This window comes from Colletotrichum fructicola (genome assembly GCF_000319635.2).
Source record: "Colletotrichum fructicola Nara gc5 chromosome Unknown KSG_Nara_v1_contig07, whole genome shotgun sequence".
Lineage (NCBI taxonomy): Eukaryota > Fungi > Ascomycota > Sordariomycetes > Glomerellales > Glomerellaceae > Colletotrichum > Colletotrichum fructicola.
Window position 1 is genome coordinate 1410773 of NW_027094057.1, and position 25249 is coordinate 1436021.

Consider the following 25249-nt stretch of genomic DNA (forward strand, 5'->3'; position numbering starts at 1 on the left):
CTTTTACAAAATATCTTCTTCACTCGAGGAAATCCTGCATCGCCCACAGCAACCTAGACATCATGCCTTCCCAGAAGCTCCTCATTACTGGCGCAACAGGTTACATGTGAGGTCCAAGACTCAGTCTTATTTTCTCGCAGTCCGCTAACATGACTCAAGCGGTGGCACTGTGTTAACCCAGTTGCTGAATTCGACGGTTCCAGGGATAATCTCCCTCTCTTTCAGCGCCCTGATTCGGCATCAGAGCCAAGCCGACATCCTCGCTGAGAAGGGCATCCAATCAATAATATTCAACGGCTTGGACGACACTGAAATCATTCGACAAGCAGCGGCTGATCACGATGTTATCATCCATATCGCCAACAGCTTTCACAAAGCTTCAGCAGAGGCTATGCTTCAGGGTCTACATGACCGAAAGGCCAAGACGGGAAAGACTGGCATCTTCATCCACGTGAGGGCGCCTCTCAAATCACTCATTTTATCAATGAAACTGGGTAAACTAACATGATTAGACTTCCGGAACCAGCAACGTTGCTGACTTCCCCATCACGAAGAAGTACCGTGGAACTCGGGTCTTCGACGACAAAGAAGACATCTTCAGCTACGAGAAATCTCTTGACCTCCAAGAACCCTATCAAAATCGTTCAGTTGACATCTTTGTCGCTGAGACCGGCAAGCGATTGGGAGTAGACACGTACTCCATCTGGCCGCCTCTCGTTTTCGGCATCGGGACTGGCTTCTTTAGGACACTCTCCAATGGCCAGTTGCCCATGCTTATGCGCTTGGCCCTGGCCAATGGCGAATCCCGGTATATTGGTGAAGGTGCAGGGCGATGGAGCTATGTTCACGTGGAAGATCTGGCGGCGCTCTATGAGACTGTTGTTGCCAGCGCCATTGCCGGGAAGATTTCCCCTCACGACCGAGCCATCTTCTTTGCCGAGATTGGGAGTAGTAGCTTCGCCGAAATTGCTGACAACATCGGAAGAGCCGGGTTGAAGCTAGGAGCGCTCAAAACCACCAAGGTCTCATCAATCTCACTCGAAAGCATTGCCCGTGATCAGTTTCACGGGGATATGAACTGGGCCGAGATTGTCTTTGGTTCAGAATCGTTGGTAGCTGCAAATCTCTCAAGGGAGATTGGGTGGAGGCCGAAGAAGACGGCGGTGGATTGGGAGGCAACATTCATCGACGAGTTTCGGTTGGTGTTTGGTGAAGCAAATGGAGTAAACAGGATGAAGTAAAGGAGTGTGGTATCAGTCTTTGTCCTTGGGGCTGAAATACGAATTTTGCAGACGTCAAATCTACGAAATGTTCTAATTATGACTTTCGGTCGCCATGTTCAAGTACCCTTTCTGGTAAATAGTAGCGCACGCAGCTCAAGCTTTTCAATCGATCTCATCATAATCTCATTTAGCATGACACCTCCAGCTATAAACATTGAATTGTACTTTTTAACATTGTAGGTTGGGTAAAATGCCGGAATACCTTTGCTGGCTACTATGATCGCAGAAGGCTGTGAATGGAAATGGGACTACAACAAGTGCCGGCGGTACTTGGGGGTGCTCGTCGACAGCTGCAACTGCGGTGGCATTGATAACAAGCAGGGAGGTACGGTGACCAATGAGTGGTATTCGTGGACGATTGATCCTGACGCCAAGCTGTGAGTGGAAGGACGAGGTGGTTGATGCCTGTGCTGGCACATCGCCCCCACTGGCTGCTGTTTCCAATTTTGGAACCGGGATAGAAGTATATCAGTTCAATCAGTTCAAGGGGTTCTCATTTCAAAACAAAATGCAAATCGTCTTTCTGTCTAACCTGTCAATACACTTCATCTAACTAATCCCTGCTTTTTTCCAACCATTCGGAATATCTTGCTAGGTAGCCATTGACGCCAACAACGGGTTCGGCGGTCTGCTAACCTCTCGGAACCAATCATCCTGCTCGCGAATAACCAAATGATGAGGCATGTGATAGTCGACCATGAGCTTCGTCTCCGACGGCAGCGGCTCGTTCTCCATCACGTCTCCCATGGCGTTTAGAAGGTCCGCACGCGACCTCAGAAGCAAGGGATGCACGGTTGAGAGGTAGTCATGAATCGTTACAAAAGAACCGACGGCGGGCCTCACTACCACGATAACAGTTTTCCCGCGTGGCCTTTGAGTTTCGCAGCATTTCAGTAAACGCAATGGTCCGTCTTCGTCCGAAGCCGGGTCATAGTCGGGTAGTAACCCCCAATGGGTATCCGCGTCCGTTTCCTCCTCCTCAACCTCATCGGCGCAGTCGGGGTCGGTATGCTCGCGGTGGCATTCAAGCCACACGTCCTCCCACTCGTTAAGGTCATCGACGACCACGGTCATGGATGAGACCTTGGGTTCCGTGAGCGCAGCCTGCGAGAACGGATGCCAGGCGTGGTCCTGGAAGTAAGGCTCCAGAGAGCTCGTGTCCCTTTCGGTTGCCATGATGTGGACGACGGAGTCAAGCGGACCGTCAATATTCCAGAAGAGTCGGCGGGCCTCAGAAGAAAGCTTGGGAGGTTGGTGCGCGGCGCATAGTGCGTCGTGACTAGGAATAAATGCCTCCCCCTCGAAAGTCGACATATTAGTCTATCAAAGATTAAGTCTGTCTGATCGAGAGACTGAATATGATTTTTTTGCATGTCGCAATGTCTACCGCGTAATTTAGCCTGTGAAGATGTTTTTGAGAAAAGAAAAAAACATGCCGCAGATAAGCATGCGGGCGGCGGGGTTTGTATAGCAAGTCACTTCGACAAAGTCCCGCTTATGAACCACCCCTGCAACAGGCTCCAACGGTTACATCTGCTAACCATGAGCCAGGCCCAATCCGCGCGCGGCACAGGATCTTACAGTTATAGTTTTGCACCTTTGAAGACCTGTTGCAACGAATCACTCGAGAGGTCTTTAGATCTTCTGAGAGGTTGATGGAAGACCTATCCCTGCGAACTTGTAGCGTTTCAGGCTCCTTTTCTATGGACGACTCTTTCTTCCCTTCAAACTATTCCCCATCCCCAAAGAGACTTGGGAGTGACCTTGGTGCATCATGCTGCTTTGTCTTCTGGTTACACAGGCGGAAGTATTAGGCTATGGAGTTGACTCGGTCGTCGACACGAACGCTGTGGCGGGTATTACTTTGCAAGCGGTGCATAGAAACTCGAGTTATGGCGCAGTGAGCATCTCGTGCCCACGGATGTCTAGATGCACATTGTCAGTAGCTATTGGTAAGTTCGAAATCTTACTGCTGGGCATGAAAGGACTGCTGGTGCTATTTGAACTAGAGCCTATTGGTTGGGGCATGGCTCGATTGTTGCGCAGTCTGACGACAAATCCTGATGCAAGGAATTTCTCAGAAGCACCTTAGACGCGAAAGCTGTACATATGTTACATCTACGGTCTACTCATGCAAAGTTCAATATGTGTAACAATGTGGTTAACTGTGACCCATCAACATCGCACGAGGATGGAGGTCAGAAATAAAACAAAGGGTCGTTCTAGGCATACCTAGGCAGATAATTGGTGGTCAATTGGTAGTTGCCCGGCGGAATACCGGAACTTCACCTCACAGGGCCCGCCGAAGCTTGCTGAATGTGTGAAAAAGAATTATGCCTCAGCAAAGCAGGTCGTCGCGGGGCTATATAACGAAATTTGGTACGGAGTAAAATATATATACATAAACACAGAATAAGATTATATAGCTCCATCCTCCATCGAAACAATGTTCTAATTCTTGAAACCCGTCTTCCTCAGCCGTTGGCGCTTTGCCTGGCTTGTTCAGCTTCCGCCCCTTAGTAGTTGACCCGACCCAGATGGGCGCCGGTAAACTCTGCAAAGTAAATGGCGTCCGGTTGCTGGTTGTTGAGATCACATGGGGCGCTAACGCTAGTAGGAGTGACGTATTCCACGAGCTGCTGAGTCTCGGGATCGTACTGTGCAACGCGGTTTCCAAGGAAGACCAGGTTACCCTCTACAAAGTAGACCTTGCCATCGTTGCCGACACGGATCGGCCCAGGCAACGCCAGTGCCCCGGAGGAACCGATACTAATAAGACCATTCTCAACCACAGTGGAGTTGCCCGCAGCGCGGATGTCGGCAATGAACATCTCAGTCACCTCGCCCGTTGTGACATCGATGGTTCCAAAGTTTCCACCACCTGTTCCAGTCCACCAGATGAGGCCGTTCTTGTCCGTCGCGACACCTTGAACCAGAGACAGCGGTGTTGGGATTTCGTACTCCTTGATCTCCTTAGTGTTCACATCGATGGTGCCGACCCTGTTTCCCAGGATTTCCGAGAAGACCATGGTGTTGCCCGGGCCGGCTTGGATGATGAGAGGGGCCGAAAGGGGATTTGGCAGCGGGTACAAGTCGTACTTGTGGGTGTCAATGTCGAACCGGCCAATGGCGTTGAGGCCGACGGACGTGAACCAAGCTCCACGGTCGCGACCGCCGGCGACGTCGATGGTGACACGGATTCCGGCAGGAAGATTGTCGAGAACAGAGATGTTGGTCCAAGGGAAGGGATATTCAGTCATGCTGCCATCCTTCGGGTCCAACTTCACCATGCTGTTGCCGACGACTTCGGAAAACCACAGGTTACCGTCCGCGAGGAACTCCATGCCGCTGGGGAGTCCAACAGGGTTGTTCAGTGGGAATCTTGTTTGCTCGCCGCTCGTCAGATTCACCCGTAGGATCGTGTTTGACGCAATAAGTTCGACCCAGGCAATGTCGAGTTGGTCTGGGTGGAATTCCGTCTCGCAGGCGGTGTCGAGTAAGGTGACAGCGGCATATTCCTCGAGTCCTTTCTCCCGTCTAGGCCGGTTATGTCCCGGCGTTGCACTGACGACAGTTGAGAAGCCGAGCAGAAGGCTAACGAAAGTTGAGGTCTTCATTTTTCAACAAAATATCAAGCGGAAAATGAGCGACAGTTAAGTTGGCAAATAAGGCGGGAAGGACTGACGATACCAAATGCTGCAAATTGATGCCACTCACTTACAGCGGGATATTGCTAGAAGTATATAAACACGCAAGATTCCCGCCAAGGGGTTGTTCACTTGCATACGTTTTGGGCAGAGGGAAATTTGACCTGGCAAATACGGTGCAGTCCCTCCCTACACCGCTGGGTACGAATTAGTCCATTCGGCACGTGGCTCGGGGAATTTCTTGTGGTTGAAAGCTGACTCGGTTTCTCGTTGTCGGCACTTTTCTGATGTCCGCTGTCATGGAGTCTGCTGGAATCTGATGACTAGAACCCATGGCCGGGTAATGAGGTGGACAGTGTGCCATCGCAGGCGGGTCCTCCTATCATTCCTTGTCTTCCTCTTAGACACCGCTTTCATCTTCTGCTTTTTGAGTCCAGGCCGAGAGCGGCCATCGGCCCTGGTAAGGTTGCCCTGTACAGAATCTCGGTTCGGCACAAACCGGGTCCCCCCGGGCTGTCAGACAAGGTTTCTTACGTCGCGGGCCGTCCATGGCTACACCCGATTTGTCTGGCAGCCAACGCGTTTCGTCCTCTTCATCCTGTCTCATTACTCGTGGCCTGGGTATCCTGGCGCTAGCCAAATCAATCAAAAGACGTGATTCCTCAACACCGTTGTGAGAAGACTCCCCATCCCACGGATACAACCAAAGTGCCAGAAGCACTGCATACAGCAATCTAAGGCGGTTCTGTGGGAACCCCTCATCACACGACGCTGGCGGGAAAACCCTCACCATCAGCATGGACCGAGGTGCCTGGGCCGCAGGCGATCCAGGTCAGGTGAAATGGCCCTGTCACCTGAGCTGACACGGCAAGTATGGATATCACCAGTGGTCAATGACCTCTCCCGGAAGGTCATTAGGAGGCAAGATGGTCATCCACGGGGCGACGGGTATTCCAATGGTCTCGTCCTAGCACCCGAATGTGCCCCGAATACATCGCGGATAGCTTGAGGTTTGGAAAGGCGACTGAGTGGTTGATAATTATTCCAAGAATTGAGCGTTTCCCGCCGCGGGGATGCATTCCGAAGTGAGTTTCGACTTTTTGATACCACGACATACTTTGACGGAAGGATCCGTCTTGGGATGAAATTACAAGCGTGTTCAAACGGACCATTCCATGGGCTCAACAAATATTGAATGCCGATCAAAAGTCAATCCTCCCGTGAGCGACAATCATGGTCGCCCACCAGAAGCCCATCTCCCTCATGGCAACTGACTCGAGCTTTCTTCCAACCTCGTCAGGGAAATCAGAAAACTCCCATTTCTAATATCCGTCAAGACTATCTTTCGCCCCCAAAAGCTGCGCCCGAGCACCATGCAGAATCCACCGGGTCCATAGCAACTTACGAGCACCCTTGACGAACGTAACGTGTGGTGAAGTGTTTATCCACCGTAGCTCACAGACCCCCTTCACCAACTCCCAGTTGCTCATCTTGCGTGGGCAGGAAATTCAGCCACGGGCCCTCATTAATGTATCGAGCAAACCCACTCGCCTTCATACTATCACTGACCCAAGGTGAGACGCGACGAAGGGCATTGAGCCACCATGTGTCCATAGCCTCATAGCGCGTGATGTAGCCAGAAGCGTTCACGATGAGGTCGGCATGCGGCCGCTGCTTCTTCTCGTACTCGTCGAACGTGGCGGCCAGTTCGGTGGTAGTCGGTTTTCGCATGCCATCCTCCTCGCATCTGCGCAGAAGGGGCACGAGCTCGTTCATAAGGTGCACAACGCCCTCCACTGCGAGATTGCCCCCTAGTCCTGGGTTGACTGTCGCCTTGTGCACTGCGTCCCCCAAAAGGACAACCCTGCCACCGGAATTCCATTTTGTCTGAAGCACTCCCTCTTCGAGCGCCACCATGTTCGCTTTGACTCGGGTGTCCCACAGGTCCTTGAAGGTGTATCCAGGGCCGAGGTTGCGGTCTCCATACTTCTCGATTGTGGCCAGTGTTTGCTCCTCGGTGAAGCGCGGGGTGTTCGGGGTCTTGGTGACTTGGTCGCTTTTGACGAATAGAAACCAAAACACGAGATCGCGAACACCGGCAGCAGAAACGCCAGAAAAGCCGGGGTAGTAGACGTTGTGCACCATGCGCTCCGGGAGAAACAGTTCTCCCTTTTCGTTCATGTTCCTTGAGGTAGCAAAGATGGCGTGATAGGTGCTGACATAGCACTCCCGCATCTTTTGTGCGGCGGCGGCATCAGTGCTGTCGAGCTTTTCTGCTAGGAGACTCCGGACATGGCTATGGACGCCGTCGGCCCCTAGCAAGATGTCTCCCTTCAGTATCTCGCCGCTCTCCGTCGTCACTTGTACGCCTCCTGCGGACTCGACGAACGAGGCCACTCCGGAGTTTGTGCGAATGCGAGACTTGTCCTTGATGGTGTTATAGATACAGCTAAGCCAGAACTTGCGTTCCATGAATGCTGTACACCGGCCGTGACACCTGGTGTTGATCTGCTTCAGCCACTTATCCTGTATAGCATGTGCATTTGACTTACTGCTTGGATATCTCCTGCAATATCGAAGAGTCCTCGAACAAGACACCGTTCTCATCATAATGTTGCCTGTTCTCAAGGGGTAGTACGCCTGCCCTGATTTCAGGCCATACCCCCAACTGCTCCATCACCCGCTGGGTATGCGGGTGAATGGAGATGGATGCTCCTAAATGCGGAGCGATTTCACGCTTCTCCAACAGGACGTAAGAAATCCCGGCCTTCTCCAAAGCCAGTGCAGTGGTCAGGCCCACCAAGCTACCACCTGCGATGATAACGTGGAACCTTTGTGCCGAGTCTGCCATGTCGTCGGTAAGCGTTCTGTCAGAGGTATTCACGGTGTTGTCTGGAGCTGTTGTCCAACGACTTGGCTACAAGACCCTCCACACTTATATGCACTGCTGCAGGGAGCAGGCCCTAGTAAGGCGGTTCGTACTCTGTACTTGGGCGGCACACACCGCCTGAACCGTTAACGGTTGTGGATCTTCTCTATCTACTTTGGGTCCTGGGCCTGGCCAGGCACACAAGTTAGGGGTGAAGCGCATCAACACAGGGAAGAGATTTAATACGACACGTGCGTTGTAAGGTCACGCCATGTAGTTGAAAATCTCCGACGTATTGAGAAGTCGCAGCGGCGCCATCCTAGAGCATTCCAGAAAACACACTGATGCAGCGCGGAATGAGCCCCCATTAGGCCCCGTCAATGATCACGCACATCGGCGCCGCCGTTAAATCGTCACGGAGTGTGGGATTGATCGTCGCTGTAGCCGTTGGCAAGTTCACTGCTGCCAAGGGAGGCCATGCCGGGGGGCGTTTCCGGCAACATGATCATCTCGTACTCAAAGTCAAAAAAGTAGGGCGAAATGTGGAACTCCTCTGCCGTGTGTTGGTGCGCAAGCCAAACCAACCAGATACTTCTGGGTACCAAAGCAAAAGGCGAGTCAGGTATGGTAGCGATAGCGACCGCCCCGTCAGTCTGCAGGGCCGTATCAATGAATCCATCTCCTCGTGGCCGATCACTCGCTTACTACCTAGTACAGCAGCATCAAGGGTTCATTCCCCATGTTCGGCATTTGCAGACAGACGGTGGAGAGCCCCTGAAGGATTCGTAAGTTCTGGCAGAAGTTGTCGCCAACTCATATATAGTCGGAGTCAACCGGAGTTATGCAGGCTCCGTGTTTTCAACCCCCTCTTGGCACTTGTTGCTCTGTCACTGACCACAAGCTCCCCTCAGCCGATTTATCGCGGGCATCACTTCCCGTATCCTAGAGATGTCAAACGCTGGAAGCTCGGAGCTTGGCGCTGATGAGAAGTATGAGATCGCTGTCTCGTATGGGACCATCATATCAACAGGTGTTTTGGCAATCTTGGTTTGCAGCACGAGGGTATGTAATCGAAACTGGGAGAGATGAAAACTGCTAACAGTTGGTGTCCTGAAAGCTTTACGTTCGCAAATATGTGATCAACGCCTTTGGAATTGACGATTGGGCCTGCCTCGTTGGTTTGGTGAGTTATCTTGTCAAGGCTACCGTCCCTCAAGACCGCGAGTGCTAATGATTGGACTAGATCTCTGTAACCATGTTCAATGGCGTTGGGCTGGCTATTGTGCACTACGGCGTCGGGAAACATATTCAACATGTTTCACAAGAGCATTTGGAGATGTGGTTCTTGGTATTCATTCCCCTTCAAAGCATATCAACTGGGACTGCTTCTAATACGACCTCAGTTATACTACATCTGCATCTGCATATACTTGTTTGTTTCTCTAGCCGTCAAGTCCAGCATCCTTTTGTTACTGCGGCGGGTGTTCCCAACACGTAGGTTTTACGCTCTATTGACGTCTGTCTTCCCGTTTCCTGCTGATCTGACCTTCTCTTTTAGCCTATATTCAGCACACGACGCTCGGCTTGATGATATTCCTTGTGCTCTTTACGATATCGGGCTCGATCGTTGGAGCGTTTCAGTGCACCCCACCCAAATATGCGTATCAACTGGAGTTCCTCATGTCGCCCGACAGGGTAAAATACTGCTTCTCCACGGATGTTACCTATGGAATCTTCATGTACCAGGCCGCCACACTTTTTGCCTGTGACATTATCATATTCCTCCTTCCATTCCCTGCGTTGGTGAAACTACACATTGGCTCTGCCAAGAAGACTGCTCTCTTGTTGGTCTTCGGAAGCGGCTTAGTAGCCTGCATCGCGCCCGCCATCAGGTTCGAGAGCATACAGTTCTACAAGTCTGGATCCTCAGACACAACTTGTAAGTTCGAAGACTTGGCTTTCGCTAGACGTTGACGAGTTGCTAATGATTTTATTCCACAGATGCGGGAGCGAGCTCCTTGTATTGGATGGCCATTGAGTACAACCTGGGCCTGGTGGCCGGGTCATTAGCGGGACTGCGGCCTCTGGTTTCCAAAGTCGTCACTGCGCTGCGGTCAAGCAGAGGGAATTCAGCGTACAAGAGCAACCAATTCACGCCATCTTATCAGCTCGAAAATTGCGACAATAAACACTGGAACTCTTCCGAGCGCAGTGGGACCAAGAACAGTAGATATCAGGGGGACAGCGTCCTCGAAGCCACGGTCTTGGGCGACCGCAGTTCCGATGACAGCGGCCGCCAACACATACTGAAGACACAGTCTGTCAGCATTATTACGGAGGAATCGGGGGACGTTTCTTCGCTCGGGAACGCACGTCTGCCCTGGCAAGGACTTGACCAGAAGAAGTAGTCACATCAATGTTAATGAGTTGTCAAGGGGGGTTAGGGGGGTCTGTAAAAGTGACAAACGCTTCCCGGCTGGTTTCCGGTACTCAGATATCTCGACCAAAAAGATGATCCAGAACAACATTTGTCCAGTCACTGACAGGATGATGGCCCAGTATACTCCGAAGAGTTTCTGCCCTGCGGTAAAGTCGCCACCCATGGAGAAGATAGCAGAGACCGCAGGAAAAGGAACCGCCACCGTTGCCAACTTTTTTAGTTGCCCTGCACTTCGAGCTTGCTGATTGTTGGCGAAGAAGCCTTGCATATCGGCTTGCTTCTCAAAGTTGTCCATCAATGTCCCGTATGTAACCTCAACCTATCGTGGCATGTCGCCGATTATTTTCCAAAGTTTTTCTTCCAGGGTCAACTGTCCTTGGTTCCGGTTGCTTGCCAAGCCATGCGCCGACGCGACAAGGTCGTGGTCGGTCCCGCATAGATCGACGTCTGGTGTGAGGAAGGAACTTTTCACGTATCGTATGACACACTGTTTTTCGCGTATGTCACGCCCCTCGTCAACGATCTTCTGGTAAGCTTCGCCATCGATGTTAGACATGGCTCGTGATCGCCTGTCGAAGTTACGGGCTTAGGCAAAGTTTCCCAAGGACATTGAGGCCGAGTGCAAGTAGTTTGCATGACTGAGTTGCCAGGCGGCATAACTAAGGGGCGTTTTCATAGTCGCCTGTCGTAAGCGAAGATCGATACAGATGCAGCTTTCAGTAAATCCATTGGATGGGCTAGGTCCAAGAATAAGCAGCCTAGAGGCAAGGTGAGGTGGTTCTACAGGAAGATATCGATTAGGCGACCACTCAAAAAGACTTTGAAAGGCGAGAGAAGGGTTGCAGATGTACTGCATGATCGTGAGTCTCTTGCGACCACAGGCGGGGGCTGTGGATCGGAGTGGCTGCCTGATTGCGAGCCAAGAGCTAATGACGCCTGGTCAGCAACACAATGAGGGGAGGGTGGTCAGAAGCTAAGCGAGGCGGAAAGAGTAGAACAAGCACTTTCAGCCAAAGTGAAGCTAGCCGGGAGTCATTGACGATCCGATTCGTTTCTGGACGGACAAGGAAACTAGAATTGCTTGTTGACGGATAACCGATCGGCGACGACTGGTTAACACTGAGATCAAAACATGTCAGCTACCGGGTGTTATTGGCATGTCATGATTTACAGAAGATGCAGCTCCGCCCCCACAAAGCCAGGATCTCATCAGATTCATTGGCAAGCATTATGCATGACTGCTGCCATCCATTAAAATACCCCTCTTTATTACCTCAACTCTAGAGTTACAGGCACCTTGGTGCCCTGCATCGGGCTGACGGTTTCCTCTACGGCAGCCAGTGTAACAGCAAATGGGTGCGAAGCAGAATGACATTTCGAGGCTTCCGACCTGTCATGACCTTCCGAAACCATGGCGCAGCCCTTAAACATGCATGAGCTCAGCCGCACTCAGGTTTTGGCTACTTTTGGGTCACACTTCGCCATTCGCCATGAGATGTCAGAAGTTGTTAACTCAGCAATTAAAACAGCCATCATCCCAGGGACCCACCTCTATTTGGAGCTCTACCTCTGTGTCTCTATGACTTCTCGCTATTTTGGCGTCTTCCGCCAAACCAAGACATATCATGGAATTTCCACGCCCAAGAGACTCAGGTGATGCATTACCCAGTATGTATCATGCTGTATCTGATATATCTGAAGACGAAGCTGCCTCAACAGTGGATCGTCAAGAGCAACAGACCCCCGATTTACCGCCGACAAGGGATAATCACGATCAAGATGTTGTCTTCATCTCCGAGCCTCGCGAGTATCATGCTGTATCAGACATATCAGAAGACGAAGCTGCCGAGGCAGCGAATCGTCACGAGCAAGAGACCACCGACTTACGGCCGACAAAGGGCAACCACGATCAAGATGTTGCCTTCATCAACAAGCCTCGCGAAAAGGGAAGCTTTGACGCTGCCAAATGGATCGTCCTCTATGCCGCACTAGCTAGCCTCCCAATGCTTTGCTTTTCAGCCGTGCTTCTGGGCATTCTTATCAAGAATCGGATCGAGACCGTTGATTCAACGAGCGATGACGCTGTTGCTTTAGGCTACCATATAGTAGAATTTCCTGCTGCTCGGCTGATCTTTGTTTCTTCATGGAGTAGCAGCGTTGCGCCCCGGCTAGCCAGTATTGTGATGGGTCTCTATCTCTTCCGAACGGCCAAGGCATTACTCAAAAGATCGTCCACAAACGAAATGGCTCGATTGCCGACACCATATCAACTGGTACTTCTAATCGGTCTGTCGACCGGCTCACTTGGGCATCTTTGGAAGTACGTGAAGTACGGGTGGACAAGCAAGCATAGGTTTGCTTCATTGATCAAATCAACCGGTGCCGTTCTGATAATTTTTCAACTCCTCGGGTGAGTAAGACACACTTTGCTGGTCATTCTAAGCGCTTCCGGATGTCAGGCTGATACTCTTCCTCCGACAGCTTGGCAATTTTTGGACTTGATTCTTTGCTCCATTTTACGACAGAAGTAAGTCAACAGGACTTCATAATGCAAAATACGGAATAGCTGACGGTGCAAACCCATTTTAGGCTGTGCTCTATATGAGAAACTCGACTTCAGACGCCGTGCAGCAGTCATTTAGCCGAGGCTTATCTAGCCGATGCACTTCGCTCGACGACTTCCATGAATACCCATGCACGTACGTGCGAGCCGTTACTGGACAAGGCCTCGAAGACTCGTCAGAAACTACCTCGGTATTCAGCGATAGGTCGACACAACATAGCCTGTTTAACTTCACCACGCCGGCCTCGGATGATCAGATGCAAGCCTCATCTTTCTTGGCCCAGCTTCCAGTTCAATATCGAACGAGCTGGAATACACCGCTAGTACCATTGGTGTCCAGACCTCCTGCAAACCTATCAGCCAGTTGTGTCAGCTGAGCGCTCCTATTGGAGCTGCCACTCCCTATAATTGCAGCTCTGGATTCTACGGTGATCTTCAGAGTATAACGCTCAACTCGACTACAACCTCATGGAAGGCGAATGATGAGCACCTTGTCTTTGGAGCTGACTTCCTGGATGACAACTTCACCCAGCCGTATAATAATTACAGCTCACAAGAGGATCGCAGCGATATTTCCGTTTCTCCCGGACATAATCTGCCAAGTAGCTGGTACATGGCTGTGGCATTCCGCCTTGACTTCGGAGTCAAAAGTTCAAACATTCCCAATGATCCAGAGATAACAATCCCGGTACATGGCGGCGCTGCCTTTATTTGGCGCTGCCAAGTAGCTACATACGACGTGAAGTATACCTCATTCAACGGATCTCTCTCGCATGTTTCAACCACACTTGCCAATGGGTCTGTCGCGTGGCTATACAACAGCGTCATTCCAGCGCCGGGTACTCCTTCTATCATGATAACCCAAGGCACCGACATAGCAATCATGGGCAATAGCTCTGCCGAAATAGCCTCAAATTGGGGTACGCAATTCTCACGCGTAGCCGTATCCATCCTAGCTCCTGTTTACGAGGGTCGTCCAAACCTTGCCGAGTCGACGATACGGTCTGCCATTCTTACGCGTGTCCCGCGAGCTCCTCTATTAGGCATTGTTGTGCTAAACATTGTCTTTGCCACATTTGGACTTCTTTTGGGCTGCATGGCGTTGGCGTCTAACTCAGAGAGCGTCGCAGCTGTTGCTGGTGGATTGAGTATCGACGGCTTAGTGGCCTCAATCTTTGAAGATGACGGGGGCATGGTTGAAGGAGCCGAAATAGAGAAATGCTTCTCTGAAAACGTGCAAGGAGGGGCCGTTAGGGTTGGACTTCACGAGGAACGCCCAGGTCAGTGGGACCTGGTTAAGAAGACGCAGGAGACGATAGAGAGCTTGTATACGCACACACATACGACTTGATCATACCCCGGATAAGCTATCGAGGCCTCATATATTTAGATCATCGCTGGTGTTCAAAAGTTTCGTACTGAACTGTGCATTGTGCCCGATCTTGTTGGGTTGGCAAGACGTACTTGGCTGGAGACAACGGCGCCGAAATTGAGCCCGCTGACACCTGGCGCCAGTTCCGATTCACAGGAGAATACGAGCCGTGAATGTTTGGAGTCACGAGATTTGCAGGCGCCTTATTCTTGTCGCATCAGGTAAGGGTCGTGAACTTGCCCTCGCTAGCTACGAAGGTGCTGTTGGTAATACAATACCTATACTTGTGATATTAGTGTTACTCACTTCAGTGCTCACTACAGCCTGAAAGGCACTTTTGCTAGGTCCCATGCGCAACCATTGTTAAGTTCGTTCTCGCTATCCAATGAAGTGTCCCGTTGTTCAACAGCACTGTCGACCTAGCAACCCACTGATGATATCCAATTCCAAATTTGAACTTAAAAAAAAAAGTTCGTTGTGAGTTATTGTCTTGGCCTGGGTAGGAGATGAAAAAAGATCTCTCACTTCAAGATTGCCGCGTATTCGCATCGCTTAATTATTTGTCCATGACCAGCGTCAGTGTTCCTGGGCGCAAATCTTGAGACCCACTTTAAGCTCACTTCGGACCACATTTCCTCAACTACGGCGCGCCCTTCATGTCAATTGGTTGGAAGACCTTAGAATGAAACAGAACACCAAGCCAAATTTCATGATATTCATAAGTCGAGCGTAACACTCATCGCATTTCTAATTCGGGGACCGAGACCGTCAATCTTTTACTCAGGGCAATTTCCGTGCACCTCGTCAGTCACAATGGCCGCAGCCGCGCGCACCTACCTCGCCTTCCAGCACAACGCCAAACTCCACACCCTCAAGACAATCGTCACCGCAATCCGCCCCTTCGCCGACCTCGAAGAATCCAACCGCCAGCTCTTCAAAGATGGCAGCGACCAAGACCACGTCGTCGTGACGGAGCAGACCATCTTTCATCCGCAAGGCGGCGGCCAGCCCTCCGATGTCGGCTCCATGACGACATCGTCAGGCGCGTCATTTTCGGTCAACTCGGTGCGCATGGACGGCGTGCGCGACGGCCAGGTGCTGCACTTCGGGCGCTTCAATGGCGCGAACGCGATGTTCAAGGAGGGCGACGAGGTGGAGCAGGCGATTGACGTCGAGAAGAGGCTGCTGTACTCACGGTACCACACTGCTGGCCACGTGCTCGGTGCGGCGGTGCGGCATTTGCTGGAGAAGGAGGTTGAGGGCTTCGATGAACTTAAGGCGTCGCATTTTCCTGACTTAGCGAATTGCGAGTTCCAGGGCTTGATTGATGGGAAGCACAAGGACTCGATCCAGAAGAAGGTTAATGAGTTTTTGGATGCGAAGATGCCGGTCAAGGTTGACTTTTGGGATAAGGAGGACTTCAAGAAGCGGGGACTGGAGAGGCTTATCCCGGACAGGAGTCTGGCGCCGCCTGGGGAGAAGTTCAGGGTTGTTGAGATTGTGGGCGCGGAGGTGTATCCTTGCGGAGGAACGCATGTCGATACAACGGACTTGTGTGGTGATACGACGGTGAGGAAGATCTCCAGGAGTAAGGGCAAGTCAAAGGTCAGCTATGCAGTGGCTGCGGAGGCGCCAGCGCAGTCATAGATGAGGTATGCATATATACGATAGACCCATGATAGAAATGAAGCTTCCAAGCAATTGATGTGTGATTAGTCTACGGTTCGAAGAATCGCGACGCGTCTCAACCGTCTCTAGTCTAAAGAGTCTATGTCTAGGGTATGCAAACAATTCGCTAATCAACCCCGATGCCCATCATTAAACGCCGTAATGCATATGACCTCCCGATACGTTTAGTCGCGCAGGAGCGCAATTCCAGAAATGGCCCGGTCCTCATCGTAGAAGAGCTTCTTCTTCTCCGTTCCGTCAAAGTTGCTGCGGTAGATGCTTCCACCCAGGTCACCAAAGTAGACGTGGCCGTTCTCCTTGTCGAGTTTCACGCCGATGGCCTCATTGAGATGCCTGACCAGGATCTCGAACCTCTCGGAACCAGTCGTCGCCAACAGACCAGTCTTGGAGTCAATATGAGCCCTGTTGAGGGTGTTGCCCTTAGGGATCTCACCCCGGTCGGTCCAGAAGATGGTGTTCGTGTCCTCGTCAACCTCGATATCAATGCATTCCGGCAGCTTATCGAGGAAGCACTCGATATCGTCTCTCGTCTCGGCAGTCTTTCCCTCGGGCATCTCGATGTTAGCGCAGAAGATGCGGCCCTGGCCAGACTTGGGTGCGCCCTTCTGAGTCCAGTAGAACTTGCCAAGCTTGGGAGCGACGGAGATGCCGACACACCATGACTTGACGTCCTCAGGATCGTTTCCAGAAGCAACCAGGGTCTCAAGCTCGCTACCGTCCAGGTTGGATCTGTACACCCTCATACCCTCGCGATCGCTGAAGTAAATCTTCCTCGACTCAGGTTCCACGACGAGCTGCTTGGGCGTGTTGATCACGCCCGGCACGAACAAGGACTGCACATCGGTTCCGTCAAGGTTGGCAGAGTAGACAGCACCATCCTGCTCGCCGGGGGTGCCCATGCAAGTCCAGAACATGCGCTTCGTCTCCTCATCGATGTCGATGCCATCGGGAACGTGTTGGCGATCGACGAGCACCTTCTCGAGCTTGCCCTTCGACGAGAGCTGGATGACTTGGCCGGAAGTTGCTTGGTTGTTGGAGCGGCCCAGACCGAGGTCAAGGGCGACGATCTTGGGGAGGTGGGGGTAAAGACCGCCCTTGGTGGACTTGGTGCCGAGTCTGCCCTTGGAGAGGTACTCGCGCTCGAGAAAGTCGACGGTGTTTTCGGAGGAGAGGCCGCGCTCCTTGACGTAGTGCTTCTCGATAAAGGCGACGGTGTCGAGACCAACCTCTGAATTGAGTTTTAGTATTCCATGCAGGGGACAGCTGGGGTGAGGTGAGCTTACCATCCATCATTACGCAAGGTCCCACGCCACGCTTGCCCAGCTCGACGAACAAAGCATCAATCTCTTCAGGACTCGAGACACCCTCAGCAAGGATAGACAAAGTCTCGCGCTTAATCGCAGCCCAAAGACGGTTGAAGATGAAGCCAGTCGACTCCTTTCTCGCGGTAAACGGCCTGGTGCCGACCTCCTTCTGCCTGTCCGTCATGAACGGGAAAATGTCGGGATTGGTGTGTCCGCAGGTCATCAGCTCAACAACCATGTTTCCAGGGGGCATGTAGTAATGTGTGTTCATGATGCGCGTCTTAGTCTCATCCTTGACCTTGTCAAGCATCTCCGAGGAGCGGTATGAAGACGAGTTGCTGGCCAGGATGGCGTCTGCAGGTGCCTTGGCCTCGAGCTCAGCAAATGTGTCGATCTTGATCTCAATTCTCTCGGGTACGGCCTCAATCACGAGCCAGGCGTTCTTGACGGCGGTCTCGAGGTCTTGAAAACATTGGACGGTGCCGGGGCGTTTCGTGCCTGATGCCGGGTAGCTGTCGACGTTCTGCTTGACGTAATCCAGGCAGGGCTGGTGTTGCTTGACATCGGGCTCGCGGACTTGGACATTGTAGCCGCCGGAAGCCCAGGTAGTAGCAATACGGCGACCGAGGACTCCTCCGCCGAGCACCGCGACCGGGCGCTCGCCGTAGTTTGATGGTAATGAAGACATTGATGTGAGTGTGATTATTCTTGGTTGCAAAGAGCAAAGGGTGTCAATTGTTTCCAGATGCGGTAATGTTTTTCAGTATTGAAGCGCTCTATGAAACGAGGGAGCCAAGCATCGGGAGATATTTATACTCATGCCTTGGAAGTCGACTAGAACCCTCCGTCGAACTTTTCGGCGGGCCAAGGTCGTCATCTCTCCGACGGTGCCGGGCCAGCCGGGGTCGGCGTCCCGTTATCTTGGATGCCGTGGGTCGCGCGGACGCAGGGTCAAAGGCAGCCCCCATGGGAACCGCGGTTGGTGGCGTGTCGTGAGTCGAGAACGCAGTTTAGACGGATGACGCAGTTGTTTGGGAAATTGGCACTTGGGCCCACTATCCGGATTTTGGTGCCGATCACCGGGGTCGGCATCGCCGTCTAGCGGGCCCACCCAAATTCTTCAATTCCGCGTGAGACTTGAAGAATTAATGTGATCATCACATTTGATCAGAGAGCGCCAAAACCAATGTTTGGCAGTCAAGGATGAGTTTCAGTAAATTTCCTGTTCGTCCTGAGCCTTAAAAATGTTTCTTCTGAAGTCTTGAAGCATTTCTGATGTTCGATGCCTCATTACCAGCTTGATATTCTGAGCGGAATTCGACCGCTCTAGGCAAAGCCACAATTCCGCGCTAAGTCCGCATCCTCGGCATCTGGTGGGGCAGGCCCGTTCTTATGGATCCGGCCTCGGCACCCGCGAGCTTATGCGGTGGAGCCCCCACTCCCGGCCTCGGCATCGAAAGATGAGCTAGCCAAGCCCGTATCCCGCCATTCCTGTCTCCAGGGCGAGACCGTTCATTCACGGAGATGATAAGGCGCGAAGATCGCTCTACACCCGGGCCAACATGACGGAGGTAGACTCTGCCGAATCCCGTCAATTCTTCGAAAAACTCGGGCAACCCGGTATAATTGTGATGGTCGGCTTTCAATGATCTCTCCTACTGGCACGTCTACGGTGGTACAGCCTTGAGTGACGCTGAACCGTCCAACTCGAAGATCAACCAGACCTTGAGGACATGACACTTGATCGTGTCTTCATTGCTAATCGTCTTGGGCCACAATACTTTTCAACCAATATTTCTGATGCCTTCTTCATCAAATGCTGTCAATTGTATTGTCTTCATGATGCTATGAGACGATAGCCTCTAGGAAGCTCCACCCACTACCGAATCCCCATCCCATCTATTATCATTAAACGTTATCATCATCCTTCCCATCCGTACCCTTGGTAACAGACCCTGCCTCCGCCTCTTGGGCATGCAGAACTCTCCGCTGATCCTCTTTGTGCGTCAGATAGGTGAGTCCGGTGGTCCAAACGATCAGAGCAATGGAGCTGGCGATCATGGCCCACATGCCCCTCTGCAACTCGCTTGTTAGCCTGGCCTTATGACATGTGACTTTTGACACCTGCGGGTGGGAAATTGACTTACGGTGAACCACGGCGCCATCGATGCGCCGTAAAAGACGATGCTCCACCACGCGTTGATTGCGTTGCTGCCCAGGTTCATACCGGCGAGGACCACGCCGCGGAAGACGCCTTCCTCGTATCTCATCGCGTCGTTGCACCACGCGAAAAAGGTCGCTTGGCAGGCGTACACGGCACCGGCCCAGTAGTAGGCACCGAAGACAACAGAGGTGGACTTGGCACTGGTGGGGTCCTTGGCGGCGACGAGGATCATGATGGAAGTGACCACGCCGGTGATGCCAATGAAGTAGGCGACGAGGTATCGCTTTCCGCCCAGGAAATCGGTGAGGGTTGCCCAGAATAGGGTTGAGACGATACCGACAGCCGGGACACCCGTAGGGTAGTTGTTGAGCTGGGGGATGGTGTACTTATTCGTCGGGTGGCTCTTCATGTACAGTCCTAGAAGCGAGTTGGTGCTGAAAGACTCCGTCTCTCCGGCGATGATCCAAAGCATGACGAATCCCCACCAGTACCACGAAGTCAGCACCTTCTTGGCGAAGCGGAAGGTGAGCGGCGATTTCTCCTGGATCTCGGGCACGCGGGACGCAGCCAGCTTGCGCTCTTCCTCAGTGAGATAGAACGCTTTAGTTGTGTGCGGCGTGTCGGGGAAGAAGATGAAGCCATAGATGGCAACCGGGATGGTCATCAGGCCGTCGATGATGAAAAGCCAGCGCCATCCGCTCAGTCCGTGGAGGCCGTCCATGCTGCTGTGGATGCCGGTCTGGATGAAGCCGCCGAAGAAGGTTCCCGCGAGGCCGGACGCGGTGAAGATGCCGCTTCGCTTGCCGAGCTCGCGCTCCGTGTACCATGCTCCGAGGATGTAGTGCGTGCCGACGAAGGTTGATGCTTCGGCGACTCCCTGGAAGAATCTGATGGCCATGATGGCCTTGGGGCTGTGCACACTGGCGGTGCACATGGTGAGGCCGCCCCAGATGATCATCATGAGCGGGAACCAGAATCGCGGTTTCACATAGTGGAGAGAGAGGTTAGAGGGAATCTGGCCAATGACATAGCTACGCGGGCTTCGTCAGTGCTAGCTCTAAGCGATGGGGTGTTGAAGATGACTTACCCTACGGTGAAGCAGGTGTTGATCTGGTTGAGCTGGTCGCCAACGAAGCCGAGCTCTTCTTTCATACCAGAGACATAGGCATTGTTCAGGTTTGTTCGGTCAAGCTGCGCCATTGTGAGAAACTAATTCCTCAAGTTGTAGATGCGTGGGGCTTACGTAGTTGACCAGGTAGCTCAAACAACAGAATGTGAGAATGAAGAAGTCAATCTAGGATCCAATCAGCGGGCATGTTATGGTTTGTCACCAATGCAAGAGCGCACCTTCTGGATGAGCTTCCGTTCGCCGGGCTGGTATTCGACATGCAAATACTGGCGAATCTTATCGAGGGTCATCCTGACGACTTTCCAGAGTCTCTGATCTCAGAGACCAATTACGAAGAAGTTTGGAGTCGGAAAACCAGGCATTCTTCACTCAGGAGATCGTAGCAATACCGAAGAAACAGTCTCGGCTTCTTATGAGCTCACCGAGTCACGTCGTCTCTCCCACTATCAGAGCTCCCTTGACCGGGCCCTGGACTTATCGTTGTTGCGATGATAGGGTCAAGATAAGGCAGCAAAGCCAAGCGATAGGGGGCCAGGGTCTTGCTTTGGTGGCCCAACAACCCCAGAAACGACTTCCTTCTCGCGGGATTCGTAGTGGTTGCCCCGGCAGAATTGGCGGGAGCAATACCGTTCAGACGATTGTCGGCGACCTTTTCTTGCGCTGTTCACGGCGTCTTATCGCAGGTCCGCGTCGGGGGTTATTCTGATTACCGACCGTGTCGGCTCCGTCGCAAAGCGTTGTGATTCGGCGGATCTGCGGCACTGTGAAGGCTTCCAAGATTCGTTATCACTTTCTGATCCCATCAGGGTGCGATCGTCTCAACACCAACCAGAAAGGAGCGATAAGCTTACCTCCCGGCTCTCGGGGTCCCTGTCTGAGGCGGCCCTTGAAGATGTTGCGCCTCTTGATGTGTGAAGCTCAATCACGCCAGATACGCGGTGCAACCACCCCCCGAATTGCTCAGCCCTGTGACCGGTTTGCCGCGTGGTTGAGGGGGTTGAGGGGCGATTGAGGCTGGCGATTATTTCAGGACAGAGTTTGGAGTCATCGGCGCTCGGCGATATCAATCGTGAATTGAGTTGAGAGAATTAGGGCTAGTCGGAATCGCTAGACGCGTCCCACTTCGCGCTCGATACAGCGCGTCTCTGCTACCCGTGGACGTTGAATAGACAAGAATCTCTCAACCGACTTCTCTGCCATGAGAAACATCTTGACCACGTCCTTTTTAAGACATCACAAGATGCGGGGATATTCGCTGGAACAGCCCTTGTCGGCTCGGGGTATTCATCCGGTGCACTAACGACGCCTAAATCTTTCCCGCCCGTTGTGTCTGTTTGTCTCCTCCCTGTAGCGCCAAGGTACGTCATTGACTCACCCATTCGCGGCAAGAAAAGCCAACGGACGCCGCCGTCCGTCTTTGGCGCGCTTCTTCAACGAAATCGCCTTTGACGGGATCTTTGACGGTTGCAAACCGGCCGAGGGACGGCTTGGGACTCATCTCTAGCGCGACCACCTCCGCAGTCTTCTGCGCCCAGACACCTGTATCGGCCTGCATTTGCTCACGGGGTTTCATGCATCATACGAGACTCCGCATCTCCATCGTTCCTGTGATCGATAAATATGCAGCTTTATCACTGCCGGGACTGGATAACGATACCCCGGCAGCCTGGTAACAACAGACATGACAGGACGGGTGCTCAGAGCTGAGTTTCCCGGGCCGCCGTCTTATCTTGCCGAGACACCCACCCTCAGCGATTGACCCCAAATCGTGAAATGGATCCCCTGCCCCCCCTCACAGTCTCCGCGGCGCCGTTCTAGCACTGTTAGCTCGCGCTCTAGTCGTTTCCCCTCGCAAGATGCACGATCTCGGACGATGCGTCCCGAGTCCATCACCGATGACCGGTGCTGTATTGCGCAATGAGGAGGATCCTTATGCCCCCGGTAGCCGCGCGTGCTTGTATTTAACAACTTTGACGTGTCTCGGTGCGCGCGCTGAAGAATCTCTCTTATCGTGAACTGTCTTGCACACTCGAACTTGCGCGCCGCGATACGGAAAATCGTTCCCGAATTTAACACGACATCATGGGCAGTCTTAAAACGGAAGGTTCCGCTCCCTGGGAGTTGGCCGGTGCCAAGAAGCGCGAGGCTCTCGCATCATCGATCCCTTCAGAATGGCGCATCCCGCAGAACCTGCTCCCTCCAGAGTCCCAGGAGGACGTCACGGGTTGGCCTGAAGCCTCTGGCTGGTTCACCCCGAAAGAGCTCGCCATCACTGACCTCAACGCCGCCGAGCTGCTCCCGAAGCTTGCGTCTGGAGAGCTCAAGTCTATTGACGTCACCAAGGCTTTTTGTAAGCGCGCTGCGGCGGCGCATCAACTGGTAAGTCTGAGATTGCGCGAGTTGACATAGAATCGACTGGCGCTGACAATCGCTTTCAAGACAAACTGCCTCTCTGAAACATGCTTCGACCGCGCCTTCACAACGGCACAGGCTCTCGATGAGCACCTGGAGCGCACCGGCAAGCCAGTAGGACCTTTCCACGGATTGCCGATCTCGCTCAAGGACAACTTCAATCTGAAGGGTTTGGACGCCACTGTAGGAATCGCCTCACACGTGGGTAGCCCGGCCGAGTACGATGCTGCGCTGGCGACACTGTTGGAAGAGGCTGGTGCCGTGTTCTACGTCAAGACGAACGTTCCTACCGCGATGATGATTGCCGAGTCAGTCAACAATGTGTTTGGAAGAACGGTCAACCCGAGGAACAGGAATCTCACCAGTGGTGGAAGTTCGGGTGGAGAGTCTGCTCTCATCGTGATGAAAGGCAGCCCTTGGGGCATCGGCACTGATATTGGTACGTCCCGAAAGCTCTGCCGAATAATCTTCCGTCTTGATCGCTAACAAGAAGCTTTGCAGGCGGCTCCTTGCGCATTCCGGCCGCGTGCACCGGCATCTTCACCCTCCGCCCCTCCTTCGGCCGCTTCCCCACTCTCGGCTGCCGATCCGGCATGGGCGGCCAAGAGGCAGTCCAGTCCGTCAACGGCCCGATGACCCGAACCATCACCGACCTCGAGCTTTACAGCAAGACAGTCGTCAACCGCCAAACGTGGCAATATGACCCTCGCTGCGTCCCCATCGCGTGGAGAGATGTCGAACTCCCCAGCAAGCTTAAGATTGCTGTCATGTGGAACGACGGCATGGTCAGGCCGACTCCTCCCGTTGCACGCGCCCTCCATGAGACCGTCGAGAAGCTCAAGACAGCAGGTCACGAGATTGTTGAGTGGGACCCGAAGGACCAGAAGGAGGGACTGAGTCTGCTCGACCGCATGTTCGTCGCAGACGGCGGTATTTCCATCAAGAAGGAGCTGGACAAGACGGAAGAGCCGTGGAGGCCTGAGATGGCGGCTTACTCCAAGGCAAAGGAGCTCGGCACATATGACATGTGGCAGCTGCACCTGCAGAGGACGGCGTTCCAGAAGAGGTACCTCGATCGCTGGGTTGCAGCGGGTATTGACGCTATCTTGTGCCCTACAACGCCGTTTACAAGTGTCAAGAACGGCACGTTCAAGCATGGTGAGTTGTATCCTTTGACTAGAAGTGAGAATAAGGTGCTAACAATGATGCAGTGGGATATACCGGTGTCTACAACGTGCTGGATTATTCTTGCGTGTCTTTCCCTACTGGCTTGACTGCGGATAAGAGTGTGGACGCACCCAGCTCAGGAGACACGCCGTTGGGACCGGTCTGCGAAGCAGTTCATGCCGAATGTGAGTACAATAAAATAAGAATTCATCTATCATCGCTAACCACTATTGCAGACGACCCGAACGATGTTCATGGAATGCCAATCAGCTTGCAACTTATTGCTAGACGCCTAGAGGAAGAGAAGGCAATCGCCATGGTCAAACAAGTACTAGAGGTTATTTGAACAGAGTCAATAGACAAATAGAATAATACGTCTTCATTATCGTCAACTTCGAGGTGGCTTTATCCCATTTGGATGAGTTGCGAATCCGCAAGCGTCCAAGAATGCTTGAAAAAGCAAAAGAAAATTAAAAAGGGATAATTTCGTGTGAAGATAACCACCGCCCAAGTTTCAGTCTATCTTGATGTGAAGGATTCAATTTCTTTTAGTAACAGAAACCGATTCTTGCGTAAGTGTGTTCTTAAATACGCAAACTTAGCATGATTGGGAAACAGGATGCTTTTAAGGTTGCCTGGCGTTTTATGAAATATACAAGCAATTATTTCCTCATGAAGGAACCCAGGGATAAACCTCATCATAGCAACAGAGCAACCAGCTAACTTGCGTCTAAATGCATTGCATCGCCATGTAGAGGTCATGCCATTGGAAAATAGGACGTTGCTTTTTGTACACGCAGGGAAATGCATGAATCCATACTACTTATTATCGACATCCGGGCTCTCTCAACCTACATCTGGTGTATGGAGGTTGCATATGGTGTCATTTGGTTGCTTGGCAGGTGCTACCTTTCACGCCATTGGTGATCATCGTTAACAGACTTAGTGAACATGTCTCACGGAATTATTCAAAAGTACTACATGCCATGCATGTCATAAGCCTTGCAGCAAACTTGGTGAACCCTCTCGATTTGGATAATAGCCCTAAGATGAAGACAGATGAAGGCCTTATCATTTGCTTGCACCGAAAGCGACGTGAAAATCTGTAAAAATTTCCGATCTATGTTCCTTAATTGTACTGCGCAAATTGTCTTTGGTCTTCATGTTGACATGCAACAACATTTCTACGGTCGCAAAATGTTGTTAACAA

The 25249-nt window shown here is 52.3% G+C and overlaps 9 protein-coding genes across 9 annotated transcripts; 4 read left to right on the forward strand and 5 right to left on the reverse strand.

The window, feature by feature from the left end:
* Positions 1-62: 62 nt before the first annotated feature.
* Positions 63-1241, forward strand: CGGC5_v012098 (Uncharacterized protein; the record flags this gene model as incomplete). The annotated part of the gene is made up of 3 exons (XM_032030913.1): positions 63-106; positions 160-451; positions 513-1241. The coding sequence occupies 3 exons, from the start codon at positions 63-65 to the stop codon at positions 1239-1241; spliced, it is 1065 nt and encodes a 354-aa protein (XP_031889726.1).
* Positions 1242-1874: 633 nt separating this feature from the next.
* Positions 1875-2597, reverse strand: CGGC5_v012099 (uncharacterized protein; the record flags this gene model as incomplete). Its single annotated transcript, XM_032030914.1, has 1 exon — positions 1875-2597. One exon carries the CDS (start codon positions 2595-2597, stop codon positions 1875-1877), a length of 723 nt encoding a protein of 240 aa, XP_031889723.1.
* Positions 2598-3799: 1202 nt separating this feature from the next.
* Positions 3800-4900, reverse strand: vgb (Virginiamycin B lyase; the record flags this gene model as incomplete). The annotated part of the gene is made up of 1 exon (XM_032030915.1): positions 3800-4900. The coding sequence occupies one exon, from the start codon at positions 4898-4900 to the stop codon at positions 3800-3802; it is 1101 nt and encodes a 366-aa protein (XP_031889724.1).
* A 1485-nt stretch (positions 4901-6385) lies between these two features.
* Positions 6386-7781, reverse strand: paxM (FAD-dependent monooxygenase paxM; the record flags this gene model as incomplete). Its single annotated transcript, XM_032030916.1, has 2 exons — positions 6386-7427; positions 7483-7781. 2 exons carry the CDS (start codon positions 7779-7781, stop codon positions 6386-6388), a joined length of 1341 nt encoding a protein of 446 aa, XP_031889717.1.
* A 687-nt stretch (positions 7782-8468) lies between these two features.
* Positions 8469-10207, forward strand: CGGC5_v012102 (uncharacterized protein; the record flags this gene model as incomplete). The annotated part of the gene is made up of 7 exons (XM_032030917.2): positions 8469-8584; positions 8711-8861; positions 8917-8982; positions 9043-9147; positions 9203-9293; positions 9358-9738; positions 9801-10207. 7 exons carry the CDS (start codon positions 8469-8471, stop codon positions 10205-10207), a joined length of 1317 nt encoding a protein of 438 aa, XP_031889718.2.
* A 4780-nt stretch (positions 10208-14987) lies between these two features.
* Positions 14988-15821, forward strand: alaS (Alanine--tRNA ligase; the record flags this gene model as incomplete). Its single annotated transcript, XM_032030920.1, has 1 exon — positions 14988-15821. One exon carries the CDS (start codon positions 14988-14990, stop codon positions 15819-15821), a length of 834 nt encoding a protein of 277 aa, XP_031889499.1.
* A 206-nt stretch (positions 15822-16027) lies between these two features.
* On the reverse strand, positions 16028-17855 carry LAM1-0 (3-hydroxyacyl-CoA dehydrogenase-like protein LAM1; the record flags this gene model as incomplete). The annotated part of the gene is made up of 2 exons (XM_032030921.1): positions 16028-17091; positions 17147-17855. The coding sequence occupies 2 exons, from the start codon at positions 17853-17855 to the stop codon at positions 16028-16030; spliced, it is 1773 nt and encodes a 590-aa protein (XP_031889502.1).
* A 1220-nt stretch (positions 17856-19075) lies between these two features.
* Positions 19076-20750, reverse strand: liz1-6 (Pantothenate transporter liz1; the record flags this gene model as incomplete). The annotated part of the gene is made up of 5 exons (XM_032030922.1): positions 19076-19243; positions 19315-20362; positions 20419-20522; positions 20575-20625; positions 20679-20750. 5 exons carry the CDS (start codon positions 20748-20750, stop codon positions 19076-19078), a joined length of 1443 nt encoding a protein of 480 aa, XP_031889501.1.
* A 1792-nt stretch (positions 20751-22542) lies between these two features.
* amdS-1 (Acetamidase) lies at positions 22543-24385 on the forward strand (the record flags this gene model as incomplete). The annotated part of the gene is made up of 5 exons (XM_032030923.1): positions 22543-22839; positions 22900-23311; positions 23374-24030; positions 24084-24224; positions 24276-24385. The coding sequence occupies 5 exons, from the start codon at positions 22543-22545 to the stop codon at positions 24383-24385; spliced, it is 1617 nt and encodes a 538-aa protein (XP_031889504.1).
* Between the last annotated feature and the right edge of the window lie 864 nt (positions 24386-25249).